The sequence below is a fragment of the Mytilus galloprovincialis genome, chromosome 8 (assembly GCF_965363235.1).
Source record: "Mytilus galloprovincialis chromosome 8, xbMytGall1.hap1.1, whole genome shotgun sequence".
NCBI classification, from domain to species: domain Eukaryota; kingdom Metazoa; phylum Mollusca; class Bivalvia; order Mytilida; family Mytilidae; genus Mytilus; species Mytilus galloprovincialis.
The window spans coordinates 3,755,429-3,780,530 of NC_134845.1; the positions used below are offsets into that span (position 1 = coordinate 3,755,429).

The 25,102-nt window shown below is 31.4% G+C and overlaps 1 protein-coding gene across 7 annotated transcripts in view; it reads left to right on the forward strand.

The window, feature by feature from the left end:
* LOC143084898 (serine/threonine-protein kinase Nek1-like) overlaps nucleotides 1-25,102 on the forward strand; it is a 49,285-nt gene that overhangs the window by 12,362 nt on the left and 11,821 nt on the right. For 3 of the 7 annotated variants that reach the window (XM_076260960.1, XM_076260956.1, XM_076260961.1), the window contains exons 15-37: nucleotides 134-191; nucleotides 370-435; nucleotides 1,203-1,247; nucleotides 2,934-3,002; nucleotides 4,696-4,752; nucleotides 8,455-8,560; nucleotides 9,122-9,239; nucleotides 9,674-9,782; nucleotides 10,485-10,589; nucleotides 11,161-11,223; nucleotides 11,815-11,859; nucleotides 12,160-12,255; nucleotides 12,937-12,965; nucleotides 13,336-13,512; nucleotides 14,040-14,091; nucleotides 15,165-15,321; nucleotides 16,078-16,233; nucleotides 18,101-18,247; nucleotides 21,020-21,304; nucleotides 21,830-22,040; nucleotides 22,679-22,745; nucleotides 23,524-23,622; nucleotides 24,936-25,024. In XM_076260960.1, coding sequence (XP_076117075.1) covers nucleotides 134-191; nucleotides 370-435; nucleotides 1,203-1,247; nucleotides 2,934-3,002; nucleotides 4,696-4,752; nucleotides 8,455-8,560; nucleotides 9,122-9,239; nucleotides 9,674-9,782; nucleotides 10,485-10,589; nucleotides 11,161-11,223; nucleotides 11,815-11,859; nucleotides 12,160-12,255; nucleotides 12,937-12,965; nucleotides 13,336-13,512; nucleotides 14,040-14,091; nucleotides 15,165-15,321; nucleotides 16,078-16,233; nucleotides 18,101-18,247; nucleotides 21,020-21,304; nucleotides 21,830-22,040; nucleotides 22,679-22,745; nucleotides 23,524-23,622; nucleotides 24,936-25,024 — 2,406 coding nt within the window. The remainder of the gene's footprint in view (nucleotides 1-133; nucleotides 192-369; nucleotides 436-1,202; nucleotides 1,248-2,933; nucleotides 3,003-4,695; nucleotides 4,753-8,454; nucleotides 8,561-9,121; nucleotides 9,240-9,673; nucleotides 9,783-10,484; nucleotides 10,590-11,160; nucleotides 11,224-11,814; nucleotides 11,860-12,159; nucleotides 12,256-12,936; nucleotides 12,966-13,335; nucleotides 13,513-14,039; nucleotides 14,092-15,164; nucleotides 15,322-16,077; nucleotides 16,234-18,100; nucleotides 18,248-21,019; nucleotides 21,305-21,829; nucleotides 22,041-22,678; nucleotides 22,746-23,523; nucleotides 23,623-24,935; nucleotides 25,025-25,102) is intronic. The other 4 variants (XM_076260957.1, XM_076260958.1, XM_076260959.1 and 1 more) reach the window with 4 other exon arrangements.

Consider the following 25,102-nt stretch of genomic DNA (forward strand, 5'->3'; position numbering starts at 1 on the left):
ACAGATAACATCATTTGGCATATACTACATATATCATTTGTCTAAATGCATGGACATATCAATGTTATCTCCTAAAACCAGTTGAAATGGTGAATGATAAATGTATTAATGTGATGCTTTGTTTTGATAATAGATCACAAGACAGGAGAAGACCTGGAAGTGGGAGTGGTCAAAGGCCTCAAAACAGTCAGGTAACAAGGATTTTACACTATACATCAATTTCAATGAAATGCTTTTAATCACAGGAATTAAAGTGAAGCTAAGGAAGATAGATAAGTAGACTCCACCTAATCAAATATTGACTGAAAAAACTGTGTTTAATATAAATTTTATCATGTATATGAATATTGGATATTTTTTTTTTAATAGGACCTGCTCAAGAAAAAAAATGAATTTATAGAAAAAGAAAAGAAAAGGAGGGATGAAATACAAAAGGTTTGAAGAATTACATTTTATGATTTTTAGCAATAGGCCATCAGTTATCAGTATTTTAGATTGTACTATATCTTTACAAATTGAGAATGAAAGTGGGGAAGGTGTCAAAGAAAACAACAACCCGACCATAGAGCAGACAACAGACAAAGGCCACCAATAGGTCTTCAATGCTGCAAGAAACTCCCGCACCTGGAGGCGTGCTTCAGCTGGCCCCTAAACAAATATGTATACTATAGTTCAGTGATAATGGATGTCATACTAAACTCCGAATTATACACAAGAAACTGAAACTAAAAATCATACAAGACTAACAAATGCCAGAGGCTCCTGACAGGCGCAAACATGGGTTTGGGTTAAACATTTTTTTTGAGATTTCAACCCTCCTGGTATACCTCTAACCAATGTAGAATTTTTTTTTTTTTAAATGAAACATCAAATGCATATTCTAAAATAATATATTCATTTGAAAGAAATGAAATACACAGCAAAACAATTTCTCGTTTCTATTATTTTGACTACCGTGCTGTTAACAGAATGCTTAGATGTTTCTAAAATGTGGTCTAGTTTATTTTAACTTTGATAAATATGACCAATCACTCACTGACTGAATGGAAAAACGTAAGTTGTATGTTTTATTGTGGTTTTGAAAAAGTGGTTCAATTATATTCATTTCAAATTTCACTTGAAATTTTTATATTTTGATTTTCAAATTTTGAACTAGATGCAAAATATGTAATTTAAATATGTGAATAATTTTCTTTGTATAGGCAGCAATTGAGAAGAAACACAGGGATCTTATTGAGAAACAGAAGGTATTCTTCTAGAATCTTTTTAGTATACTTATTAGTCCAGTCAATCTAGTAAAATTTTACCCTAATCTGAAAGTAATTGCAACAGAAGATTATTTTAATCTTTAGCATTATACCCCAAATATACACAGAAAAAAGTCCCATTAAATCTTACTTGAGGAAGACTAATAGAATTCCTATGGAGATTTGGATTGAAAAGGGAGATAACTCTTGCAAAAAAGGCAGAAATATCAATAAAAGTTGATACAAAATTATAACTTTCCGCTTCTATTCATCAGAATGTATTGATTCTTGATTTTTTTAGCCGTCTTAAGAGTATAACAAACAACTCTAAAGGTGTTTTCATATCTATTATCAAGCTATAATCTAGATTTCATAATTCATTAGTTGACCATTTATTGAATCTTTCAACATGTCAAGAACCTCAAATTTAATAAAAATGATTAAGCATGTATTCTTCTTTTTGTGGTCAAATGCTGTAAGATGCTGAAAAAATATAATATACAAATTTTCACATTATTTTTTTCAAAATGGTCACGAAGCTTCAAATCTGCAATTTCTTTAACGAAAAATGTGCAACTACCCATAACACTTCGGTTTTGTACATTTCAAGAGCAGACGATTATATAATTTAGTCAAATACCAACTTATAACCCCATCAAAGTATCATACTTTACATAAATTTCAAGAAAATCAACCAAAAACTGACCAAAAAAGACTATTTTTTAGGAGTTATCTCCCCTTCCAATGTTAATTTCCATAGGAAATTAAAATGCTGATTTTGAGTTTTCCTCAAGTTAGATTTTATGGGACTTTTTCTGTGTATATTAAGGGCATAATGCTATAGATTAGAACTAAAACATTTTCTGTTGCAATTAGTTTGAAGGTAAGTGTTAGTTTGACTGGACTATATAATAAGTTTTTTTGAAGTGGGGTTAACTAAATATTTATGAGTTATCAACCAAATAAGCAATAATTCAGTGTTTTAAATATTTCAGGACAACTAGGCTATATGGGCTGTATGTTTCATTAGAAAAAGTACCAATTATAAAAGAGATACATTTTCTTTTCAGAATTTCTATTTATATCATGTTCACGATAAGTAACAAATTTCACCTGACAATTTCTTCTCATGTCTGGTATTTTCCTGGAATACCCCTACTTAGCATAATTACCCCTATGATCTGAGATAGTTAAGTCAATCATTTGAAAGTTCATTTCATCATGTTCATAATTCTTTCACTCTCAAGATATAAGCAAAATTAAAATGGTTTTTGATTAGTGCATGCATGATCAAGAATCTCTTTGAAGGGTTAAAAAAGCATATATGTTGTACTTAATACCATGGCTACAAAAATAAAGATCTTTGTCTCACAAAAGAATGATGCTTAATTCAAACTTAATGATGGTTATAAGATGTATACTATTCTAAGAAATGAATTCAAGAGAAGGGTTATTACTGTGGATTCATTAATATTCGTTGGATACTAATTTTTGTGGATTTCGTGGGTACAGGAGAACCACAGATTTAAATGTTTAACGAATTAAAGGTTTTCTAAATGAATGTGTGTAGACTCTGTCAATCTACGAAAATTGGTACCATGAAAATAATTCAATCCATAGTATTATTAAAATCTGTTTGATACAATAGTTAAATCTTTCTTTTACATTGTTATTTTATATAAACAGGCGAATAGAATGAACAAAGCTCGGGAGGAAGGCTGGAAACAAGTTTTAGGATATTCTGATGATAGCCAGGTATTTATTTCTAGTGACTGTTAGTGAAATTAAGCTGCTGAATAATTAAATCAGTTTTTGTCGAGCCTGCAACTTTTGTTGCAGAAAGCTCGACATAGGGATAGTGATCCGGCGGCGGCGGCGTTAGCTCACTTCTTAAAAGCTTGATATTTTAGAAGGTGGAAGACCTGGATGCTTCATACTTTGTATATAGATGCCTCATGTTACGAAGTTTCCGTCAGTCACATGTCCAATGTCCTTGACCTCATTTTCATGGTTCAGTGACCACTTGAAAAAAAAGTTCAAATTTTTTGTAATGTTGAATTCTCTCTTATTATAAGTAATAGGATAACTATATTTGATATGTGCGTACCTTGCAAGGTCCTCGTGTCTGTCAGACAGTTTTCACTTGACCTCGACCTCATTTCATGGATCAGTGAACAAGGTTAAGTTTTGGTGGTCAAGTCCATATCTCAGATACTATAAGCAATAGGGCTAGTATATTCGGTGTATGGAAGGACTGTAAGGTGTACATGTCCAACTGGCAGGTGTCATCTGACCTTGACCTCATTTTCATGGTTCAGTGGTTATAGTTAAATTTTTGTGTTTTGGTCTGTTTTTCTCATACTATATGCAATAGGTCTACTTTATTTGTTGTATGGAATGATTGTAAAGTGTACATGTCTAGCGGGCAGATGTCATGTGACCTTGACCTCATTTTCATGGTTCAGTGGTCAAAGTTAAGTTTTTGAGTTTTGGTCTTTTTATCTAATACTATATGCCATAGGTCAACTATATTTGGTGTATGGAAATATTTTATGATCTTTATGTCAGTCGCGCAGGTTTTGTTTGACCGTGACCTCATTTTCACGGTTCATTGCACAGTGTTAAGTTTTCGTGTTTTGGTCTATTTTTCTTAAACTATAAGTAATGTGTCAACTATATATGTTGTATAGAAGCATTGTTAGCTGTACATGTCTGCCTGGCATGGTTCATCTGACCTTGACCTCTTTTTCAAGGTTCATTGGTCTCTGTTAAGTTATCTTGATTAATGTTAAGTTTATGTGACAGTTGTAATAAAGCTTAGCTTTATACTTAGGACTATCAACATAATATCAATGATTAGTATAGAAGGCGAGACATTTCAGCGTGTGCACTCTTGTGTTAGTATAATCAATACAGTTTGTTCTAGTAAAAACATTGTTTGTACAGTGTATGTATTTCACATTTTTACATTGAATTCTAGTTTTATAATGACTGCTTTTAAACTTTCATCTGATCAATTGGATTTATTTTAATGGTGTTAAGGGCTCAAGTGTGTTGCACCATGTGAAACAAAGGGTTTTTGGATGGTGGCTTAAATTCTGATAGCTACATATATTTTTGAAACTTTTTTTTAACAATTAAGTTGCTATATGTTTGCAATTTTTAAGAGTTACTCCCCTTAAACAGAATTATGATTAACAGACTTCCTTATTTGAAACATGTTAGTAATCTTAAAGGGAGATAATATGTACTTTTGTTTTCTGACCATTTCTTACATACCATATGTATTGAAGGTGTTTAAATTCCTTAAGATGCTACTTCTAATGGCTAATTATAGTTTTTCTCACTGACTATGCCAGACTTTTAGAGATAGCCGAAGTTTTTGAATACCTAATTTTGCTACATCAAATTGTACAGTAAATTGAACATTATTTTGTAATTATTATAGAATAGCAAAGAAAGTAGTGAAGGTAATCAGGGACAGATTAAATGGCCAGCACAGAAGGTAGATATTGTTTTGTATATATGTACAGGAGTGGATCCAGGGTCTGAGGAAAGGGGCAATAAATACTGTCAAATTTTTCTTTCGATGATTGTATGACAAAAACTAAAAAAAAAACTTTTGAAAGGAGGCATGTACCCTCTATACCCCCTGAAACTATCACTTATATGTAGTTCAACCTTATAATAAAACAGATTTGGGGACAATTTTAATAGTACGTACTGATGGTCTAATCTTAAACATAAGTAAGTCAAAGGATCTTGGCATGAACCTGATAATTTCACTATATGTGCTCTTACAAACTAACATTCAAATAACTATTGTGAAGTTTTACTTATAAAATTTCAATAAAGAAAATAAGATGTATTAACTATTCTGAGCATGGCAACAGGACAAAATATAAGCTCACATTTTAGATTTCAATAACATTTATTTGTATCAGCATTTACTGAAACAGAATTCACATTTTTGTTGAATGTTCCCCAAATGTGATAATATAAGCACACTAAAGTATACTACAAACGTAATATAATTCTTGGAAATTGTACTTTATCTATTATGTCAGTTAATGAAAAGTTACAAACAATTTAATTGTTGATATGTTTTTTTTAAAGATTTCATTTAAAGTCATATGAAACGAGTGAGTGGTGAAAAATAATGTTTATCCAATTCTTGAACCAATGCATGTATATATCATAAACTTAGTCCTCTGTGCACAATTTTTAGTGGAAGAAGACGTTAAGTCTTCTGAAGACTTAAGGGGCTGACCTTTGGCATTGAGCCTCCGTATGCCGCATTCGTTTTGTGTATTAGAATTTCATAACAACTTAAGATTCCTGACACCGATTTTTACACATGATTAGGCATCTGAATCATTTAATTTGTAAATTAGGATTGAAAAACAATCACTATCGTAAATATGACCCTTTTATTTATGTAAATTATCAGATTTCATCTCATCCACATGAACGTTATTTGTTTACTTGTCACAGGATGTTTTAACTGTAGATATTTGTATTACGCATGCGTGAATTTGGTATCGGGACAACTCGCCCTGTTTACAAGTTCGCCCTTGAAGTTACGAATTTGCAATCCTGCAGACAAGAAGATTTTGTTTTTTTGTAAATAAAAAGGATATATTTCTTATTAAATTGTTGTCTTAATTCATTGTTTTCCTTTGTCATGTGAATTAGATGCCCTTCTACTCCAAATGGTTTGAATCTATTTATAAAATTATTCAAGACTCAGTTGACAAGAGCAATAGTTGCTGTTTGGAGAATGTGATTAAAATCTAAGCTCATAGAAAAAGAAATATAATTGAAACTCAATGTACCTCCTTCTGAAGAATGTATTGCAATATAAATATAAATTCCTTTTGACAAGAGAAATCTGACTTTTGTCAGAAATATTTTTTTCACATGTGCAAAGGTAATCACGTGTGTCGGCCATATTGGTTTGTTTACAACTATGTGAAGAACCATGACCTAAACATAAATAGTCTCTGAAAGCGTAAACTTCAAGCAATACTATTTTATCAATCATGAATATTTTCATAAATTTAAATTTGATTATTTAAAGAAATAAAATTATAACAATTACGAGATTCTACACAGACATGCTTTAATCTATTTATAGCCAAATTAGTTGACCTGTGTGAAAATGTAAATAATTTGTTTACTAAACAAGTAAAGACAAACTATGGATGGAAGATAATAATTTACATAAATACTTCAGGACATTTAATTGATTTTAATAAATATAGGATTTAAAAACTGCAAGTGGAAACAAATTTATTCATTAGCTACATAATCAGCTGATAATTTTATTTCACAAACATCGTGGTGATGTTATTGATAAAAATCACTCCATCAATCCTCCAGCCCTTTCACATATTAAGCAATAGATCTACTCATTATTGTAGAATAGTTAATGAATATACATTCATCGTCTTATTGAATAAATCGGGTAATCAGATATTTTTAGCTGACAATCTGGGTATCCCATTGGCCGGAGTCTACTGTACTACCAAAAACATGATAAAGATAGTAAATAGTATTTTTTCACTTATTTATTGACAATTTATTGACATAATACTGGTTGTAACATATTTTATTTTTGTATTTAGGTTGGGACCCCCCCACCCCACCCCCACCCCACCCCCACCCCAATTATGAGTGGTGTCCCTTAAATGAGGGACTGTCCCTAAAACAAGGGGTCATTTTACTGTTGAAAAAAAATAAAGTACATTTTGAAGATTTTTATTAAACTCAAAAGTGGGAAAATTCATATTTGGAACAACTTTTCTAAATGAGGGGTCAAATTATTAAAAAAGATATAAGTTTAGAAACAACAGAAAATTCTTTTGACATGTTTTGACTATTCAGTACTTTATAGATGCATAGTTCTTGGGGTAAAGTTTCATCAAATAATATGAATATAAATGACTTTTTTGGTGCTCATTTTTTACAGTGGGTTATACTGATCTTCCAGTTAGGTTAATCTCATTTGGAGTGTTGTTCCCAACCTGTTAAAGGTCCATCTTTGTGCATAATTTAAAATTGGAAATTTCAACAAGCATCTAATATTCTTACTCTGGAAAATAAACCCTGGTCTGCTAGCTTCATGTATATTTTTTCTACCGAATTAAAACTAGAATCATGCAAACAGACTTAAGAAAAAGGCATGTAAGTTAATCATACAAATAAGACACTTTTTCTAGACAATCAAGATCGTGCAAAATACATCGCTAAAAATTGTAACCTTTAAAAAAAAATTTGTGCAGGAAAAACCCATATGGGAATTGGGAACTTTCAAAAGTTGGCGGGTATGTAACGAGCCTTACTTTTTTAAGCTCCATTTGTGGGCAATATGTTTTCTAGTCTGTCCGTCCGTCCTGCTTCTGGTTATAAAGTTTAGGGTCGAGGTAGTTTTTGATGAAGTTGAAATCCAATCAACTTGAAACTTAGTACACATGTGTTCCTTATGATATGATCTTCTTAATTTTACTGCCAAATTAAAGATTTTACCTAATTTTCATAGTCAACTGAACATAGAAAATGATTGTACGGATGGGAAATCCATGTACTTATGACCTTTTCCTGTTTGAAGAAAAAAAATACATTATAACGATAATGGAACAAAGCAGCCTGGGTTAGTGGGGCTGCTTTTATGGTAATTCAAGTTACCTTTTATTCACCTTCTTCCACTTCAGAGCTTTCAGCTCTTTGATTTCATTTTGTACGCAAATATATCGTATAATAGTCAATTTTTTTTCTCTCTGTCTGTTATGATTTAACAAATATGGCTGCTCATTAAATGCCTTGTTTTAAAGCGGAAGTTTACTGATTGTCACCTTAGAGTAAACAAATAACAAAAAGCATGGGCATTGAGCACGTGTTTAACATGTACAATCAGATAATTGTTCATTTTAATGACAGATCCATGCGTATTGCGATCATTGGATTTTTACGAGGAGGGTTACGCTCAGGTCACTATGCATACGGAAAATATGTTGGCGAATTGCTTCCTGGAAGCAAGCAATTAAAAATAAGTAAACATCTTTTAAATGTGGACAAATTGAAGAATTTTCCTCAGAAAAAAGTATATGTACATAAGTTGTATAGTGAAAACTATCCATTTAGTTATAAAAAACATGTGCATATTTTTTTTTTTTGAGTTTCTTATGACTTTAACTTTGTTTTTCAGCCAGCAGCACAGAATAATCAGCCAAATAATAGAGGTGATTATGCTGATTATCATGCTTACTTAGATAAGTTAGACAGAGACAGAAATAACAGACAAAACGCTCCAGGTATTTAGATATACCTACAGATTTAAATGTTGTATATCCCACTCAGCCTTTCACAATCTGTTTCTGAAACCTTGGATAAAGTCAGAAAGCTCTTCCTGTTCAGATTTAATGGAAGCATCAGTCAAGTGATTCATTTTAATTTGTGGGTACAAGTTTTCATAGATCTATAAAAAAAAATGTTCAACAAATTCACATACAAAACTACAAGAGCAAGTATCCAAGTAAACACTATTGTTCCTCAATCAACAAAAGTTCCTTTAAAGACAAATGATAGAACAACCATTATCAAGGCACAGATTATTTGTACATTCCCTTGATACCACAACATTTAAAATCTTGAGAAACAATATACAAATATATTTTCAAAAATATTGAGTGGTGTTAGCTCTTGATCATAACCTTTTCTGTATAAAAAGAAAATAACAAAATACAAGAAAAATTCAAATGAAACAGTTCTTTATCAAATGCTAAAACACATCAAACAAATGGAAAACATCATATTCCTAAACAGAGATTTTATTCTTTCTGATTTCTTTACAATGTTAAAATTATTGACAACAGGTGGAGCTGCATACATGGCAGCACCTAGACAACAACAGGCTGTTCCTAAATGGAACCGTGCTGGGGAAGGACCAAGGGGTCCTGCTGCCAACCCCATACAACAGGCCGAAGAAAATAGGTATGTATTTTTTTTTATTAATGTAAGTATTTGATAGTAGATAAATTGAAAGTAAAATAAAACCAAAACATTTCTTGTTAACTTTAAATATTCATTTTTGGAACAGTTAGTTACAATAAAAAATACAAAAAATGTGTACAGTTCATTCTTGATACAAAATAAATAAAAAGCAGGTATGGGGTATTTATCAATGAGACAACATGCCAACTGCACAAAAACAAGAAAAGATATTTGGGGGTCAACAGTTATAGGTCTAGCCCTTGATCTAAGACACATTGTGTATAGTTTCAATTGAGACTATAGAAGATCTCCCAACATCAAGTTCATGAAATTACAAACTGAAAAAAGAAACCACAAAATGTAGAGTTAGGATTTTTTAGACAACTAGGTGCTGATGCTGCAGATATTATAATGATTATTTTGGGATTTATTAGGCAAAAGGGTGCTGATGCTGCTGAGAGAGCCAGAATTGTTGGTGATTTTATTCAAAGGAAACAAGAAGCTGAAGCAAATAGAAGGAGAGGAAATGCTGAATTGTTTGGGGTAGGTGGTGGATTTGTATTTGGGTATAAAGACATGTAGAGTCTGAATGCCAAGACATTTTAAGACACTCTTTCTAATATTTTAATCAAAGAGAATATCTTATATTTGCTGTTTCATTAAGTATTTCCACAAGAAATATAAACATAACATCATTTGCATCTCTTGTGGAGAGTTGTCTCATTTGCAATCATACCAAATCTTCTTTTTTTTATATAATACCTTGAATACTTGTAATATTTGATACATGAATAAGATCAGTTCACACAATCAATATATATTTATTTGGATGGAAACAGATCCCAAATTTATCTCCCTTTAATGGATGCTGATAGGCATTCTGTTTGTGGTGTAAGAGTCAACAATATGTTAAAGTTTGTGCTTAGGTCAGTTTAAGGAGAACCAAAAATGGTAAATCAATGTTATTTGGGATGTAGTGTAGGAGCTTTGGCACATCTCATTTCAATGGAGATAATTATTTATAAAACTTTTGAATGGTTTATATGCTAAAGTTTGTGATAAGGTCAGTTTAAGTGGAACCATTTATGATAAGTCAAAGATATTTTATATTAGCATTGGTATATCTTATATCTAAAATTATTTGGTCTTCTTTCTTCAGACATACTTCATTGACTTTGAGTATTTAGCAGCAATCAATAAAGTTAGAAATAGTCTGAAACACAGATTTATTTATATATATTTCAGGGAGCTGCACCATACGAGTCCCCAAGGAATGTACCCCCCTCACCTTCACCGATGAGAGATGATGGCAGACCTTCATCTGCTGATTCTAGGAGAAAAGAAGAAGAGGTAGAACATTAGTGAATGTTGAAAATATTATTTCAGTAGCAGATTTTGACAGAATAATTGTGATTGAATATTATTTAAGAGAGTTTGTATTTATAGTGTCAAACCTTGTTAGTTTTTTTTTCAGGCCTAAGGTAACCTAGTTTCCTTTACCATTGAAGATTTATTTATGGAAATCAATATTGAGAAATGTTCATGTGTGTCTCTTTATAAGAAGACATTTTACCACAATATTGACCCTTATTATCTTTTCACTGTTCTTTCAAATCCTTAAACATAAACATAAATAATGAACTCAGCAAATAAGAAACTGACCCATTTTGATCAAAACCACAAACAAAACCTAACACAAAATAAAAGGTCATAACATGTATTATACTGGTATAACCTATAAGGTTGTATTTTCAAATGAAAAAGATTTAGTTGTTTAAACCCTATAAATGCATATGATTTGTTTGGATAAAGGAAATGTTTGGGTATATCTCAATTAAACAGCAACACAACAACACAAAATGCTGAAAGACTTTTTTATATTTTCATACCCTTTATTTCTTCTTACTATTGTATTTGATAGGAGTATTTAGAAAGACTGAAAAAGATCAGACAAGCTAATTATAATGAAAGAAGAAATGATAAGGTAATTATATAAAATCTTTGATATAATGTAAGAATATTGTGTGACAGTGGTATTTAGCTGAGTTAATATTGACTTTAGAGTGATCCAACAAGGCTTCAGATTTTGAATATTTATCCAGTTCTAGTGTCTGTCTGACAAAGTTTGGCAGTTTAGACAAAAGTGTTCTTTTTTTGTCTCCCAATTTGGTGCTGGCAACATGAGCAAAAATCTATTAAAAGTTGTGCAGGTCTGTGTCTGGGAACCACTTATGAGTCATGAACAGTAATATTATATTTGCAGTTGTGTAATCATTAGCATATCATATTTCCATGGAGATAACATACCACTGCCCCATCAGTTAGGGTTCATTGTCATTGAAAGTTATGCATGGGATAAAATGTTATAACATGTTGCAATTTAAAATTTAGTATTTACAAATTTCACAGATTTAAAAGATTTAAAAAATTCTCAATGAAATAGAAAAATCTTAAGACAATTATGCACAACAGTTTACAGAAGGTGAAAAAGTTTTATCTTTTTACGAAAAGATATTACCTCTGAATGTTAAAATAAAACCATTTAATATTGCTCATTTTTTGTTATAATTTTCAGAATAACGAAGCAGAAGTTAGGAAAAAGAAAATTGAAGCTTTAAGAGTGAGTTGGGTTTACAAACAAAAAAATAATTTTAAAATGAACAATAATAGCTTACATTAAGAAAAGTAAGCAATTTTTGACACTCAATAAAGAGATGATTAGATAGAATTATTTAAATGAATCAAACATTGGATGATTCTCAAATTAGAACATAATTTGAACAGGAGAATTTATAATTTGGATAAGATCAGAAATGATAAAAATGTCTAATAGCTAGGGGTATTTTAAAAACAATTATGTTACATACATGATAAACAGCCAAATCAAGAGAGTTAACTATACTTCATAATATCTTTATAGCAACAAGCTGATGACAAAGCTAGACAGTTAAAGGAACAATTAGAGAGACAGAGGAGAGAAATGGTACAGAAAGAAGAAAGAATGAGGAATCATCAGGTAAGATATATAAAATAATATCATCTGAAATTTTTTCAGCAATTTTTGTAGAAAACCATCCATTGCGTTGGTGACAGGAATTTATCAATGTGCCTTTGATGAAGCGAAACATCATACTAGTATAAGATCATTTATATAAAACCAAGACCTGTGTCAAATTTATATTTAAAAGCAAATCTCTGATGCATTATTTGAATTTGTAATGTTTTGAGTCTGAACATAAGTTAATATCAATTGATGTAAATATGTTAAATCAATATACACACTTGGCCCAAAATATAACCCCACAATATTTGATCTGCAAAGTTTAGTTCTTTCCTAGGGAATTGAAACCCCTGTTACAATGTGATAACACCACACCCACTGTGTCCTATGCACAAGACCACTAGGCCAACCAGCTTATACAAAATATAGCTGACATTTAGGATGATAAGTTTACTAATTGTCATATCAGTATTATTTTATTATTTACCTACATAGACTTTATGACCGACATTCACTGATGGAGCTCCTAATACATAAACACCAAAAAATACAGTGCAAACACCACAATTAACACATAACTCTTCTTAAATTAGCACAAAAAAAAATAATATGTATTTATTTATAATTAAAAATATAGGTCACAATTTCTTATAAGTTAAAATTTTATATTTATTTTGAATATTTGAATAATTCCAGGCACAAAGATATGCACAAGGAAAAGACAGGTATATTAGAAGTTTACAATAGTCAGGGTTTATATTGTTAAAGAAGATAGGACATGTTGACATATTTAACATTTATTAGAGCAAGTCAGTGGCATTTTTAAAGAGTCACTCAAAATTACAATGTAAATGCAAACCAGTCACAATTTATGTCAATAAAACATAGCATCAATTTCCTTATTTACAGTATGGTATTTCTTTTTTTTAATATTCATTTGTTCAATGAATTAAGTAATAAACTTTATCATGTTTATAGAAACACTTTTACCCAATTTTATGTTATGCCCAACTAAATATGTTGAAATAGGAAAAAATAATCTTGCATATATAACAGGAAAGTTCATGGTATTTATAAACTAGTTTTATTATTTAGACCAGGTTCAGCTCCTCCAGTTGCCAAGCCAGTTCCAGCTGTTGGTATTACAGGAGTTCTGAAGGCTATTGGTTCAGAGCCTGCTATACCAGAGCCTGTACAATCTCCCCCAGGGATAGGAATGACTGGTGCCCTCAAGGCTATTGGAGCACAGAACTCACCAGAGGAAAGACCTAAGTATGCATATCATAGGAATTTATCTGCTTCCTTCTGCAGTGAAAGTAGGCAAGAATTTCAATATAAAGCAAATTTATTTTCATAATTATTCAGATATTAGGAAACTAACTAGATTTAGTTTGCATATTTACGGTTTGTTTTATATCTAAGCTAATGTTTGATATTTTGGTTATATAAGATTCATAGTTTGACCAGTAGCATCTGATGAATAGTATTGCTACAAATCAAATGAATTTCCTTCTAAGATGCTATCTCATGAAAAAGTTTAAAAACTTTACATATTCTTAAGACATGTATCTTTTTTTCAATACTGTGTTTTCACCTCTAAATGTTTTTGATTCTAAGTTTACCTTACTTCTACTTTCATTTATATACATTTATGAGTATATATATATATATTAAAAGAAAGAACAAAACTATAGTTATAATTATGTTTTGATTTATTTAGATAATGAATATGTTTGTGTTATTTAGATAATGAATATGTTTGTGTTATTTAGATAATGAATATGTTTGTGTTATTACAGAAGTGCATTACAGCTTAAAAGGGACGAGGTTCTAAAGGGAGTTAATCAAAGGGTATGTATCATTGATCGAGGTTCTAAAGGGAGTTAATCAAAGGGTATGTATCATTGATCGAGGTTCTAAAGGGAGTTAATCAAAGGGTATGTATCATTGATCGAGGTTCTAAAGGGAGTTAATCAAAGGGTATGTATCATTGATCGAGGTTCTAAAGGGAGTTAATCAAAGGGTATGTATCATTGATCGAGGTTCTAAAGGGAGTTAATCAAAGGGTATGTATCATTGATCGAGGTTCTAAAGGGAGTTAATCAAAGGGTATGTATCATTGATCGAGGTTCTAAAGGGAGTTAATCAAAGGGTATGTATCATTGATCGAGGTTCTAAAGGGAGTTAATCAAAGGGTATGTATCATTGATCGAGGTTCTAAAGGGAGTTAATCAAAGGGTATGTATCATTGATCGAGGTTCTAAAGGGAGTTAATCAAAGGGTATGTATCATTAATGTTTCTTTAACAGATTCTCCAATATTACAAGTTACAACATGTTTTTATTCTCACCATGCCGAAATGTAGGTTCTTATGAAATATAAAAATATATGGTATACTGAACAAACATGTCTTTGAAATTAGTTCCTTTAGCTCCAATAACACATGTTTTTATGCCCCACCTACGATAGTAGAGGGGCATTTTGTTTTCTGGTCTGTGCGTCTGTTCGTCCGTTCGTCCGTCTGTTCGTTCGTTCGTCCGTCCGTCCGTCCGTCCGTTCGTTCTTCCGTCTGTCCCGCTTCAGGTTAAAGTTTTTGGTCAAGGTAGTTTTTGATGAAGTTGAAGTCCAATCGACTTCAAACTTAGTATACATGTTCCCTATGATATGATCTTTTTAATTTTAATGCCAAATTAGAGGGTTTACACCTATTTCACGGTCCACTGAACATAGAAAATGATAGTGCGAGTGGGGCATTCGTGTACTGGGGACACATTCTTGTTTTTCAATATGCCGAAATATAAATTCTTATTGAGAATAGAATTATATGGTTTGCTGAACAAAGATTCTTTAAATCTGTCCTTTTAGCTCCAAAATTATATATTAACCTTTATTTGTTACAGTCTACTAATTTGTTTGATTTTAAGGGTCCACCAAGAGCTGGATGGGGAGCTCTAGATGAAAAACCTGCCTTTGAAATAAAAGAAGAGGAAGAACCTGAAAGTTCAAGGTCAAGATGGGGTGACAAGATAGACGACAGACTTAAAGGACTCCCACTTCAGGAAACAGCATCTGCTATGGAAGGTACATTACTTATATATAGACAATCTCCTACACTAATTTGATGGTAATGAAAGAAGAACTGACAAACTTACTTCAAGTCTAGTTTAAATCGAATGGAAAAAAATATTCCAATTCCATAGGAAATAAGGATAAACTACGAATATGGGCTTTACAGGCAGTAATTTCTTTAAAGATATCTAATTCTTAGCCTATTTATTCCTTTTCAATACTGTCAATTCAATATTGCGAAAAATGCGACAGAGTTGTAAACACAAAAATTAAAACTTGCAATTTGAAATATTTTATATGAATTAAACAGGATTTTTCTCAAAATCGTTAAAATTAAAATCGCATTTAAGTCTAAAATGATAAAATCGCAATAATAAATGCACGCAATAATTTCTTAATTTACAGTGTTTATTTTAAATCAACAAGTAGTTAGATTAACCTCAGTAATTCATGTGTCGAAAATTAGATATAACTTCAAATTTTCTTGCTTTCCTCAGAATTTCCTATTGAGACATCTTAAAAGACATCCAGGCCCTATGATGTCACATCAAAGAAAAACGCATCTCTTTAAAATCAGTAAAAGATTATGTCTACATCCATCCAAAAATCATAAGAGAAACAGATTGTAAAATCTGTGTAAAAAAATAATTCTCCACTATCAAGCCTCACATTATATATTTGCAAGGAAGTGGAGAAAATTCTCTTCACACTTAATGCAGTGGTAGAAGCTATATCTATTGATAAAGCCCATTGACTTATTAATTAAAGCCACCAGTGCCAGAGACCAGGTTATCCTGAATCCAAGTGATATAGCAGCTGATGCAGCTAGGAGACAGTGGGGCAGACCTGGGAGTACAGTCATGAATGCTCTTAAAGATATACCTATCATGGAGGGAAGCAGTACCATGTCCAGTGATAAGTCAGGTATACTCTTCTTTAGTTTGAATTTCATAAGTCCAAGGGGGGAAGATGTGAAGCAATTACAAAAAAATAGATTTTATTTAATGAATGGCAATAATTTATTTTGAATTTATTGAACCATAAAAATTTATTTTTGACTCTTCACATTGAATAATCCTTTTCGCTGATTATGTTAAATGTGAAGAGTCAAAAATTAATTTATGGTTTAATGAATTCAAAATAAATTATTGCCATTCATTATAAATAAATTTCTATCAAAATTAAGGCTCAAAGAACTTTTTTATATTATCTATACTATTAAACGAGAAGACCTCATTTTGTGTGTCGCTTCTCTTCCTTCCGCAATAAATCAATCATCATGCCTCTGTGTCCTACCATGTATTATCGCATTTGTCATCCATTCTTATAATTATTCAGTTTGGGTTATTTTGGGAGAAAAACAAAAAAAACTGCGTCCGGATATCTTTCCGACATTGGACGAAATTATAAGTCAGACTACACATCCGGTTTGCGTTTTGTCTGTTTTGTCTGTACTTTGTATATACCAAAGACTATGAATAACGTGTATTTGCTATTTGCTATCATTTTCAAATTTGCTATCCACGGCAGTCACTGAGTTAAGTAAATAGAGAGGGTCTATATAATATGTCAATGACCGCCGTGGATCGGTTAGTAAATTGAGAGTTGATATATATAGTAAAAAGCAAATACACTTTATTTATAGTAATGTATATTCATAATATACAGATAAACGCTAACATTATTGAAATCAATAGAAAAAAAAATTATAGGAGTTTTGGAGGAAAAAAATTAGGAGCCGGGCTAGAAAAAACAATTGTCCTGTCCACAAGTACCTATAACTTTTATTACCTTTCCTGAAATTCTCCATTCATTATTTTTTTACACTTTACATACTTTCAACCACGCTCTGGATGCCCGCGATTTCACGGGTGTGTTCTAGCATTTATCATCCTTGCTTAAAGTATTTCAGTTTGGGTTATTTTGGGAGTAAAACGAAAATACAGGCGTCCATATATTGTTTCCGACATCGGACTGACTTTTTGAGAAATGTAAAAGACTTCTGCTGCCCTAAAGGCCTGTTTTGAAATTAAACATAATTTGCATAAGTACTTGGGACAGAATAATTATTTTTTTACGTTTTTCTGTATACTATATGATCATACATATACTATAGATAAAGTGTATTTGCTATTTATATATATGATCAATTCCAATAGTTTTCTATCCACGGCGGTCACAGAAATATTTCTGTATACTACATACATATATAATATGAATAAAGTGTATAAATTTGCTATAATTTACTATAAATTCCAATAGTTTACTGGGGTGACTTTTAATATATCAGTGACCGTTTTGTATAGTAATTATAGTATATATTTATGTATGTTCATAGTATACAGAAAAACAGAAAGAATAAAAATCGGTATTTGGAAAAAAGGGGGAGGACAAAAAAAACTGTGCCCAGTCCCCAAGTACTTTTGACTTTTGATACCTCTCCTGGAATTCTCCAGTTATAATTTTTTTTACAGTTTACATACGCTATATAGATATTTCCCCGCAATTTCGCGGGTGTGTTCTAGTTTATATTAACAATAACAACGTACACACATGTTGGCGTATGAATACACAACGTATTGTTGCCTGTATATACGTTGGGCATGTTGCCATAAAAATTGACAACATTGAAAATAAAAGTAATACTTTTAACCAATCAGAAGACAGTAATACACCAAATTTATTTATTCCTGATGATTACAGTCTTAATTTTTATTGGGGGTCACATAATTAAAGATTATAGATATTAAAAAAAAATTACAGCAAAATGATATAAAATATTTAATTTCAGATGACAGTGTTCCCTCTTCAGTAACTTCAACAGACACAGAAGTAAAGCCAGGTATTGGTGAAACCATAACAGTAACAAAAACACCTATTCAAAAAGGCACAATAACAATATCATCCACAGAGACAAAGGAAAATATAACCAGACCTGGTAGGTGTCTACTGCAATGTATTCAATGGGCAGTGTCAAATGTTTTAGGTGTCTACTGCAATGTATTCAATGGGCAGTGTCAAATGTTTTAGGTGTCTACTGCAATTTATTCAATGGGCAGTGTCAAATGTTTTAGGTGTCTACTGCAATGTATTCAATGGGCAGTGTCAAATGTTTTAGGTGTCTACTGCAATTTATTCAATGGGCAGTGTCAAATGTTTTAGGTGTCTACTGCAATGTATTCAATGGGCAGTGTCAAATGTTTTAGGTGTCTACTGCAATTTATTCAATGGGCAGTGTCAAATGTTTTAGGTGTCTACTGCAATGTATTCAATGGGCAGTGTCAAATGTTTTAGGTGTCTACTGCAATTTATTCAATGGGCAGTGTCAAATGTTTTAGGTGGTTCCTACATACCTTTCCTGAGGGGCTTTTCAATTAGTGATTATTTATGCCATGCTTGTAATTGTAGGGAGCCATTTTGTTTTCCAGTCTGTGCTTTCAATCCAAAGTTTGTTTGTCCTGTATCAGATTGAATATTAAAGTTTTGATTGAAGATAGTATACCATGAACCAACCCCTTCAAATTATATACCTATATGGAGTTATTTTCTTTCAGAACGACAGGTCATTCTTTTTCAGAATCAACCTGGACGATACCATGTTTCAATGAAATATGCTCAAAGGCATAAAATAATGACCTGTGTGAGGTCATTATTTTCCTTGATAAAAATGCAATCTATAATTTACTTCAAAATTTTATTCGTCTGAAAGTTTTTTGTTGCCGATTTGGAAATTTATATTTTAAAGTTCAATCGATGATAGATATAAAAGAAACCTTCATTGCCCGCATTTTAATTTTAGAAACAAATTATAACGTGAAGTTTTGTTATTTTATCGCTACAATAAAGAAACATTATCATATATGTGAGATGAATTTTAATAAAGACTTTCATAAATAAAAAGCCAGATTTAACATATTCGTGTGTTAGATTTTGAAAATCTTATTGAGTCACACTGAATAGGTTGGTTGATTTTTAGTTGCTTGCTTAACGTCCAGTGGCAAATATTTCATGCATGTTCAGGACGATAAACACTGAATAGGAAATCATACTGTGACCTACATGTATTTATATTCGTCTTTGTGTCAGTTCTTAACTTTTTTAAATTTATCTATACCTTTTACTCTATCAAATGATGAACTAATAAGATAATCTTGTATTCTATTGAATAATATTAACGTAACTCAGAAAAGGGTCGGGTGCGGAGGGTATATAATTATATCCTGATTATCTGTTAATTAAATGTATTGCTATTCAAAAGACAATCTTTCTGAATTTTTCATTCGATTCAATTAAAATTGTTAAAAAAATAACCACTTTTCCGCGATAGAAATTACATTACAAATAGAAAAAAAAAACATACCCCTCCCCCTTTTCCATAAGCTACAATAAATAAATTACTTACAATGTGTCTTGTATTTGTTATACACCGTTATCGGATGGTAACAATACATTTGTGTCTTACTTCATGCAGTTACAGTAATATTTTTTAAAAAGTTTATATCTAGATCAATTAGTGAGTTTTATTTCACATTCTAAATGAGCCTTAGGGCATATTAAAAAAACTGGACGTATTAGAAAGGAATATCCCACTTAGTGTTGTCGGTAAAATAGGATACTAAATTTAGCAAATCTTTATAAAAAATAATATTTTTTTGACGGTATATAAGTCAGATAATGCATATTTTAAGGTTTTTCTTGTCGTAGACCACACCTCGGGGTGTCAGGATTGCTCAAAGAAAGACCTCCCTACGGTCGGTCTTTCTTTTGATCAATCCTGACACCCCTCGGTGTGTTCTACGACAAGAAAAACCTTAAAATATGCATTATCTATAACTTATAGCTCTATTAGAAGAATATAAATTAAACAGTTAGTCTGTATTTCAGTACTTACTTCTTTGTATGGTTTGAATCAAAACTTTTTGGGGATTATTTTTAGAACTCTTTTGTCATTATACATCCATTGCTTTTGGTTTGTTCTACTTGAAGAATGCTGTTTCATTGTTCTCTTTTAATATGAACATTATTATGTCTTTTATTTAGATTAAGGTACAATGTTTAAAGCCCATTTGTGGTCCTGCATGCACTAATGGGGATATCCAACACTTTTACTAAAACAGATTTGTATGTCTGTTTCATTTTGGTCTTTTGTGGATAGTTGTCTCATTGGCAATCATACCACATCTTCTTTTTTATATATTGACTTGTTTGATTTCCATAGGATTTTGACAAAATATTAATTTATCATTGAGAAGCTTGTTCTCTTGTTTAGGATTGAAACATTCAGCTGATTTTGAAAGATTAAACTTTGTAACCCCTTAAGTAGGACCTGTCCAGCACTTACCATGCCATCAAAACTCACCATAACAATTATGTTTTCAAAGACAGTTAGACTTGACACATAAATTTTAAATTCTAGTAAAAACATGAGCAAAATGTGTTATACATTAAAGTTATATTTAAAGTAATAAGAACTGATGAATTCTTTGTAAAAATAATGTGTGGCAATAGAAAAAGTGAAAACTATTTTGGAATTCAAATGAATGTTGAGTCATCAATTGATATATATACGTTATTATACTGACTAAACAATATTAATGATTTAAATTTTTAAAGTTTGTTTTTTTAGCTTCATTCATGAGAATGTTTCCTTTCAGTTTTATCACCATTCTTTTACTTGATGTTGTGTTTATGCACTTTTTCTTATGTTTAGAAATAGAAATTCCATCAAAGCCATCTGAATCACCTGATCATGAAGTCAACCAATCAAAATCAGAACCTACAATAGCATCATCACCTGACCAGAAATCTACACAATCTGACACAGAAAAGGAACCAGAAAAATCCAGTTCTGAAGGACAGTTGTCTAAGCCTCCAGTAGCTACTAAATCAGTATTAAATAAGCCTCCCTTGCCATCCAAACCTAAACCTGCTGATAAACCATTGGTATTACCTAAACCAACAATATTAACTAAACCAGAATCTCCATTAGTATTTGGTTAGTAATAATTATGTACATTTTACTGTTTTATGTCAAAATCAACCCTACATTGTTATTACTGGTATGATCACTGATATTTTAAACTTGAGAAAGGATTTGTTGATGAAAAAGAATGATCCAAAGTAAAAATATTGCTCTAAAAGGGTAAGAAATTCAAAATTGAGAGGACAAAAATAGATCAGCTGAAGAGGTCACTGTATGTTATATGCATGTTGTACAACTATGCCTTTGATTATTTAGTATTTATTTTGTCACTGGAAATTATTTTATGCTATTTTATTTTAGTTTATTTTGTTACTCTAAAACTCTTTGTTTTGATATTTTTTTGGAATGCTGTATATAAATTTATTTTTGTGTGTACACACCTTTGTATATAAGACTATTATGACTATGAAAAGTGTATTTTATTGAAATTTAAATCTTTATGCTTCAAATCCACAAAAATAAGTGTCACACAAATGAAATGAATTCCTAGTATTGTATTCCCTTTGTTATGCATCATATGTTATCATATATTTGCAGCCAAACAAGGTGATGTACCACAGACTAAGAATGAAGTAGGTGTCGGATCATTGTTCAGTAAAGTAGAACTTGAGGAGACAGATCAGAACAAAACAGAGGGGGGCAAAGATAATCTAGTCCTTGAGGAAGTTCAAGATGATACACCGAGAGATAAAGTTGAAGAAGATACACCAAAAGATACAGTTCAAGATGATGTACCAAAAGATAAAGAGTAAGTACCCACTTGATCATTTTCCTAAGGTTTATATATTTGTTAGTTTTATATTTAAGTTAGAATTTAATAATAGATATTAAAAAAAGCATTGTGAGCCATAGATAATTTATGATGTTTAGCAATATAAAAATTTTAAGTTAGACTTAGTTATGCCCCACCTACGATAGTAGAGGGGCATTATGTTTTCTGGTCTGTGGCTCCGTTCGTCCATCCCTTCGTTCGTTCGTTCGTCCGTCTGTTCGTCCTGCTTCAGGTTAAAGTTTTTGGTCAAGGTAGTTTTTGATGAAGCTGAAGTCCAATCAGCTTGAAACTTGTTGCTTATGATATGATCTTTCTAATTTTAAAGCCAAATTAGACTTTTGACCCCAATTTCACGGTCCACTAAACATAGAAAATGAAAGTGGGAGTAACAGGTTTAAGTTTTTAGTCAAGGTAGTTTTTGATGAAATTGAATACCAATCAACTTGAAACTCAGTACATATGTTCCCTATAGTATAGTCTTTCTAACTTAAATGCCAAATTAGATTTTTATCCAATTTACGGTCCATGGAACATGGAAAATGATAGTGCTAGTTGGGCATCTGTGTACTTTGGACACATTCTTGTTTGATATATATGTTGTTTCTTTATGACAGTGGTAAACCAAAGACAGGACTAGCTGTGGCATTGACCACTGGTCATTTTGATATCAGGAATACAGGGGTAAGTCATTAAAGGATTCATTATAGCTATAGGTGAAGAGAGTAGTGAATATGTATAAAAGCTTCATAATGCAATACATTACTTAACTTTTTAAGCATGAATTTTAAGTTAAAGAAATTGTAGTGATTTTATCATTTATAAAAGATACATAGAAATTAAAGATATGCTTTGAATTAAGATGTTCAAAAATAATTCCTCAAATATCACTTAAACAATTTTTAAATGAAAATGTTTGACCTTAATAAAAAATGAGATTCTGGGTAAACGTCCAATGAGACAACAAACCAACTACACTGTGTAACACAAGAAACAACACATATAATTATGTGGAGGTCAATATATAGTCTTTAATTATGAACACGTGTGCATTGCAATTTTTGATGAAATAAAATGGGAGATTTTTATGCCCCACCTACGATAGAAGAGGGGCATTATGTTTTCTGGTCTGTGCGTCTGTTCATACGTCCATTAGTTTGTCTGTACACATGTTCCTTATGATATGATCTTTCTTATTTTAATGTCAAATTAGATATTTTACACAATTTGACATCCATTGAACATGTAAAATGATAGTGAGAGTGGGGCATCCATGTACTTTGAACACATTCTTGGTTATTGCGATTTGGGGGAAATCTGCATGCATAAAAATCAGATATATGAATGTTAGTTTTTATTATTGCAATTATCACCAAATCACTCTATTGGTAATGATAAAGACATATATATATAAATATCCGAGTTTACAGTATTCATAAAGTAGTCTATACTATATTTTCAGATGTTAAGAACATGTTCAGAACCAGATCTGAGTAAACTGTCACAAAAAGATGTCATAAAAATAGAAAGAAGAAGTCTAGAGTTAGAAAGACTTAAAGAGGTGATATTTTATTTATTATCAATAGTTTTCTACATAACTAGGGTCAGGGAAAGACTTTATATGGGATTTCTTACTGCTGAATAATGTTTATATATATGTCATTAATCAGGAGTCACTAAACATGGTAAATGAAACTACCAAATCAAAATTTCCTTGAAAATTAAGCTTCAAGTTTGCATGTTTATATGTATATTCAGCTTTTATTTCATTGTAAGCATGCACTTATGAATCTATGTAGGACTTAGTACAATTGGATCTTCAGGGGTCAAAACACCAGGCAATCTAATTAAAAACCGATCTCTCATCGCTCCTGTTTCTGATATGTCACGTGGGAGATCTATCGAAAGTAATGGCTTTGAGGTCACATGTGAGTGAACTAAAAGTTATGAATTTATAATGATATGCAAATGAGTTGACGACCTATTAATAAGCCAATCAAAAAAGTTTATGAATTATTTTGACTGACTATTTCGTCGTAAATAAAATGAGTTACTTCCCTTTCCCTTACGTTAAACTTTCAAGATCGTGGAAGACTCAATTTCATTGGTCAAAAAAGACACACCTACGAGGTCACTCACATGTGACCTCAAAGCGGGTTTCGTTAGATCTCCCACGCGACATATCAGAAAACGGGAGCGATGAGAGATCGGTTTTTAATCAGATTGAACACCAGGTGAACAGAGCAAATTTATCTCCCTTGGAGACCTGATGATAAATTTTCTTAATGGTAAAAAGGAAGTTTTGGTCTCCCTAGATTTTTTGTCAAGTTTCAAGGTATGGCCTTGTGATGTTTTTAAAACATCTTACTAAAAAGGCAGGCACACATTAGCTAACTCACAATTAATTAAGACCACAAGGCAAGGAAATAAATCTTTTAAATGAATAATAAAAATGGCCCTCAAAGTGGCATGACAGAAATATGGTTGGAAAGTCTATGACACAAATAGCATTATTGTAACCCCTCTTGTCTTCCTGGAGTCTGTCTGCTGCATCAACACGCCTCCTTGTTTAGCTACCAGGTAGACCCCTGAGGTGTGGTGACCCCTGATCATAACCCAACATTTCTGCATTGAGGTTGCATTTTCAGTGTTGTTATTTTTATGTTTAAAATGCAATGGTTCAATATTTCATAAAGATTCTATTCCTTCTATAGGACTCAGCATGGGCAAATGCTTGTATTTGAATGAAAACAAACTTAATTTGTACTTTAAGAAAATTAAATTAAATACTGAATTTTTATATAAGTTACTGTTAGTTACAGTATTTTATCAGTTTATCAGTTGGAATAAAATGAAATATAAATTGTAACACAGGATGATGATGATGATGATGATGATGAAGAGGAAACCAATGAAAATAAAGATAAAGATGATGGAGAGAATGAAGAAGAAGAAGATGATGTGTAAGTAACAGACGGTTGTCTTGAAAAGTTTAACTTAAATGAGAAGATGCGCAAATCCTAGGATGTTTAACTTAAAAT